We start from the raw sequence: 5,900 nt of genomic DNA on the forward strand, positions 1-5,900 counted from the left end.
ACAATCTAAACGACAAAGTCCAGTGATTTGAAAATTGATGTTTTGATATGGCTAATTATTTAATGGCAATACATTTTCTGGTTCAAATAACTGTAAACTCCTATTGAGCAAAAAGCCCGTGCATGTTCTCACCTCCAGTGTTTTACATGTATCTCTATCTACAAACAGTCCTGTCATGGCACAGGCTATATGAGATTAAACAAACACATTAAGATGTTTAACGTGGAATAATTTGAGCATGAAAAGCTAATAAATCAGAAGACGGAATGGCAGAGGATTGAATTGTGGTGTTTCGTGCGCGTTTAGGTCTGTGCGCGCGTGCCTGGGTGCGTCCACGTGCGTGTAAAAAAAAAGAAGAAGAAGAGGGGGGAGTCACGTCGTTGACATTTCCAAGCTCTCGCTCTGATTGGCTCTTATTTGAGGAAGCTCACGGGTTCTTTCAACTAATAAGCGCCTCCCCATCGCTCTAAAGGACATTATAATGCAAGGGACCTCCTTTTTTTAACCACAAACCGAATTTTCGTTCATTTAGACGATATATACTTTTTAAATTGCCCCAAAGTTGTAGGATTTTTTTGGAGCACATTTCGCCCTGGAGCGGTACGCGATGCTCTCTCACGCCGACCTCCTGGATGCTCGGCTCGGTGAGTTATCATCTGTAAACTCCGGCCCTAAACTCCAGTGTAAGATTTCAACTTCTTGCTTAACCTTGTGAAGTGATAAATAGACGTTGTGGTTAATTGTGTTAACAACAAGTGGTTTATCGTTGGTCGAAGCAATTATTTACAGTAATGTATTAGAAATCTCATCTGGCAGCAAAAACTACGGTGTAAAATTGCTAATTTGAATTGAGTTTGTCTAATTTTTTTTGTTAGTCTTTCTCCTGTATTATAAATACGCAAAGCTATTTCATGTAACTTACATTTGAAGACGCTGTGCGGTATGCGTTTTCTCAAATCGTTTCTCATACTCGTCCTCAGGGATGAAGGATGCTGCAGAGTTACTCGGACACCGAGAGGCTCTCAAGTGCCGTCTGGGAGGTGGCGTGCCAGACCAGGGGCATCCGGGAGACATGGCCCCTGGTTCGGACTCTGTAGAGGGAACCACTCTCCTACCGGGGGAAGACATCGCCACTGTGGGATCCAACTCTGCCGGCATGCCGGTGAACGGGAAGGAGCAGGAGAAGCAGCAGCAGCAACCGCAACAGAACTCCGGTCAGTCCGCCAGCCAGCAGAAACAGAAGCGGCACAGGACGCGCTTCACACCGGCGCAGCTCAACGAGCTGGAGCGCAGCTTCGCCAAAACCCACTACCCTGATATCTTCATGAGGGAGGAGCTGGCGCTGAGGATCGGCCTGACCGAGTCCAGAGTTCAGGTAAACACTTGTGCAGTGTGGACGATTTTACTGGATGCAGATGTGATATGGCAGGGTGTGGCTGTAACTCCAGATTTGCGCATGTAGGGTCTGTAAATGTCCAAAAATGATCCTGTATTATTATTATTATTATTATTATTATTATCTGGAAGGCAGCGCAAGGCAATCAGGCGAGGGTTCAGAAACAGTGTCCCCTCTGTGCGTTTGTAAAATATATCTTCTAATATATATTTTTTTGTTTGTTTACCGTATGTTTAGTTATTAACAACCTCCACGTCCCCATAAATGTTGTGGCCATTCGGTGTTAAGTTCTAGGTGTAAATGCTCACATAGTTAAAGCTAACTAGAGAATTGATGCCACTGGCGCAGTCCAAGTTATAGTAACCCATGACCTGAAGTATACTGTTGTGTAGCCTCCCCTTTAAGTGGCAATCACTGTTTCGGTTTCAGGTTTATAGATGGGTGCAATATCCTGCCTCAGTGTAGTCATACAAAAATCTCTGCGTAAAAAAGCAAGGTAGATTCGTTGAGTCCTAATTATCCAATAACAGCTGTTGTATAAAATAAACAGACTCAAACCTATTTTAATTGAATTGTATAATTCAAAAATGCCATAATTTATTCAAGTTTAACCTAATAGTGATCAATAGATAATTGTAAGAATCCAGAACCCATCTAATTCACGGAGGGCGCTGTCCAAGGTGCTGAAACATTTCTCATCTGCGGATAACCAGCCGGATTCCGGTGCTCATACAGTCAAAAGTATTCATTAGGCATTTACAATTGTCATAAAATACTAATCTAACACCGACTATAGAGACTTTCCTCCGGAAATTTTTAGATTTAGGCTTTATAGTTAATCAGTTCTTTGCGTTTTAATTTCTTTTTGTATCTGTGCAACTTTGACATTTGGACCTGCAACAATTGCATTAAATTAAATTAATCGTATTAAAGTTTTTATAATTAGGCCATGTTTAATTTTTAACCATAAAAAAAATATAACAAGATACCTGACCACAATAGAGCCCTTGATATTTAAGAATTTCCATCTCATAATATAACTCCACTCTCGTACAAAATGATTAGTAGGTATGGAAACATCATGATGTAATAGTCTATATTTGGGGGAAACCGAAGATATAATTATAACTTTTGTACTAAATAAACATGATAACACACGCAGTGCTTATTTTTGAACAAGCAGACGGGCTCTAATAAACCAAACACATTATCAACCAATTTCAGTTTTATTTATAACAGTGAACGGGTTATTAACCCGTGATGTGAAATTCATGCAAATTATCCCTCTGAAAGCAATAAAAACTAGTGTAATCATTAGTCACCTTAATAATCAATTCTTTACTCGATCTAGTGTGCGGGATCCTAACCGCTCAGCGCGTGCCGGCTCCTGCCCGCTGTTGGTAAACATTGGTGCAGGCCGCGGAGGTGCAAGCCTTCAGTGGGCGTGCCTCCACGGCCTCTCCTTTATAAAATGCTCTATCAGCGACGTCTTAATAGGACTCAAGAATATATTGTACTTTTTTAATGGAATGAGAAATTGCATTTTCTTTCCCCCCCCGAGTGTAATGGGTTTGGGTGACGTTTCACGGCTGGCTGAGCGGAATGAGAGCGAGATTTCACTTTTAATACGGAGGCATCGACTCACGGCCCCGCGCGCGCATTAATCACACCCGAAGATGATGAAATCTTTATAAAGCCCAACGGTTACCGCGCGTGCGTTTGTTGTGGATCGGTATGTTTGTGGTTCTCTCGCGAGCCGGTGGACGGGTGTATTTTATTTTCGCGTAGATTGTGTACAGTGACGCGGGCCATTTGTATTTAAGACCGCGCGATATTTAGGGGCAATTTTCCGTTAATCTGCTTGTAAATAAGATGCTAGAAAGACAAATTGTTCGACCCACTGCTGCGGAACACAAGTAATAAACCCCTCTGTGACGCATACGTTTTTACAAAAAAAAAAAAAAAAAAAAAAAGCTCCCTCTTTTTAATGCGTTTTATTTGTACAGTGAAATGTCTAACATTATCCCAGTATTTTCACTACAGGGGTGGAACTCAAACAGAGTAAGGTCATAAGGCAGACAGTAGTCAAATGGCTGATATTTACTAGTTTATATTGTAGAAGCGTCTCACAATGTTACAAAGTCTTTATACTCGTGAGATTAATGAATCACACCAGCTGTTGAAAGCAAACCTTGAAACTTCTGTTTATTCGGCTGGGGCAGGGAAGGTGTGGAGGAATTTAGTTTGTCCCAGCTCAACAGCAGTAAGACAATACTGGCGCGTTTGGACCTTATTGGTGGAGAATTTGTTCTACAAGGTTTCTGTAGCATATTGTGTCGCTCCTGTGGCGTAGATAAATAGATCCATAAATACATACCATTACACATGCACATTGCATTAATATTACATAGACCCTAATGTTGATATTTTAGTGATATTAGTGTGCTTATCTGTAGCCTGTTTGTAACACAGTTACAGTAACACCAAGGAACATCCACATTGCCTACCTCATTATGGTTTGATATAAACAAATACTGCCTCAGACATATGCTCTTCAGTTCCTCTGATGACACACGGTTCTGTCTTTCTGTTTCTAGGTTTGGTTTCAGAACAGACGCGCGAAGTGGAAGAAAAGGAAGAAGACCACTAACGTTTTCCGCTCCCCGGGGACTCTGCTCCCAACACCCGGCCTGTCACAGTTCTCTGCCGCGGCCGCCATGGAGAACAGCCTGTGCTCCTTCCACGCCAACGACTCTCGGTGGGCCACGGGGATGCCAGGGGTCTCCCAGCTGCAGCTCCCGCCAGCCCTGGGCCGCCAGCCGGGCATGGCGCAGTCTCTGTCACAGTGCAGCCTGGGTCCAGGCCCGCCACATAACTCCATGGGTCTCTCCAACGGCCTGTCCTCCAACGGCTCCGGTCTGCAGTCCCACCTCTACCAGACGCCTTTCCACGGAATGTCGGCTTCTCTCTCCGGGCCCACGAACGTACCGGGCTCCCCGCAGCTGTGTAGCTCCCCGGAAAGTGACATGTGGAGAGGGACAAGCATCGCGTCACTGAGGCGCAAAGCGCTGGAGCACACAGTGTCCATGAGTTTCACTTAGTGACTTTTCACCCTTCTCCTCCTAACTCCCTGTCCCAGCCCCGCCCTGCAGCTCTTTTTCTGTTTTTATTCCCGCTATTTAGATCTAAACGAGAGAACGAGTGAGCTAATCAGGCCTGAAATGTGAGAAAATGGAGATGTATGTGACTTCATAATGAGAAAAAAAAATAAAAGGACAACACTGATGGACAAATGGAAGAAAAAAACGTGGGTTGGGGGTTATTTATCTTGTTAATTCAGAAGGATTTTATCAACTATTGATGATGAATACTATTGTAATGATCTCTAGACTATAGGCCCTAATTACGGAGAGCCAAACAATCGTCGTACTTACGTTTTCATTGAGTGTGTTTTTACGCACACGTTGTGTTCAGGTGACGTTGTGTTATGTCAAACGGTTATTTATAAGATTGGGTATACATTTTTGGTAACAGCCTACCACACACGCACCAAACTGACGCTGGCCCTGTTGAGCTGGGTCTCAGGAACGCACCGTGCATGTGGATTTGATAATTATGGGAGAAAATGGTGCCCACTCCGATTGAACCGGGCTTTTGTTCGGTGACCTCAGTCCCATGTGCACGAAGCGGGATCAAAAATCTGAATATGAAAAAAAAATACAGTAGGCCTACTCTGTTTTAGGATGTTTTGTGTAGATAAAACATTCTTGCTATGTACCCGCTGGTCTTTTTTGTGACATGTTTTAACTTATTGTATGTGCTATTACTTGACACATTTCTTAAATGTTTGGTCTTACATCGAAATGCACCACATTGACGGGTTTGTACCAATTTAAAATGAACAAACAAATAAAAGTAATTTTCAAGAATGTCAAAACACGAATGAAGTGTCTCCATTAAATTTAAACTATAATATAATTCTCATTTTGGACAAATTTCGCTGGGGTTGTAGTTTTTGTTTTGTTTTTGTTTGTTTGTTTGTTTGTTTTTGCGTCATTGTCGACTTTTCAAAGTAGCCTAGCTTATTTTAGGGGAATTTAGTTTAAATTGTTTGGATTATCCAAAACAGTGGAATTGAGGTATTCAAAGGCAGAATATTGTTGCACATATTGTTTGTTGCATGGTGACCTCCAGAGCTGTTTTTACAGTGTTTATGAGGTGACAGGGTTAAAGGGTTTATGAAGGGTGACTGGTCTCATGGTGGCAGACAGCAGCGGTAAAGATGTCAGGGCTGTGATGTGACGGTCATTGCTTTTAACCATGACGGTCATCCCACTGAGCAGACTGGATGGACTGTAACTAAACAGAAGGAACCTTATGTGGCTCTAAAGAACACACCATCCTTGTTATAACGTGTATTTATAAGGGCAAGGTTGGCTGCTATGATCCGGAAGAAATTATATAATCAATGTGTGGCTCAATTGCAGCAAAATTACTTTATTAT

The 5,900-nt window shown here is 42.5% G+C and overlaps 1 protein-coding gene across 2 annotated transcripts; it reads left to right on the forward strand.

Annotated features, from left to right (window-relative positions):
* The first annotated feature begins 527 nt into the window (after positions 1 to 527).
* Positions 528 to 5,325, forward strand: LOC138626250 (homeobox protein orthopedia B-like). 2 transcript variants are annotated; one of them, XM_069707764.1, is made up of 3 exons: positions 528 to 683; positions 981 to 1,375; positions 3,994 to 5,325. In XM_069707764.1, the coding sequence occupies exons 1-3, from the start codon at positions 608 to 610 to the stop codon at positions 4,495 to 4,497; spliced, it is 975 nt and encodes a 324-aa protein (XP_069563865.1). In that variant the 5' UTR covers positions 528 to 607; the 3' UTR covers positions 4,498 to 5,325. The 2 variants fall into 2 exon arrangements, with proteins under 2 accessions (XP_069563865.1, XP_069563866.1); XM_069707765.1 differs by having other exon boundaries at positions 528 to 644.
* The last annotated feature ends 575 nt before the right edge of the window (positions 5,326 to 5,900 follow it).

Source organism: Brachyistius frenatus, unplaced genomic scaffold, assembly GCF_029030835.1.
Source record: "Brachyistius frenatus isolate BFR_SWC_R1_liver_20210118 unplaced genomic scaffold, ASM2903083v1 Contig_72, whole genome shotgun sequence".
In the NCBI taxonomy this organism is placed as follows: Eukaryota; Metazoa; Chordata; class Actinopteri; family Embiotocidae; genus Brachyistius; species Brachyistius frenatus.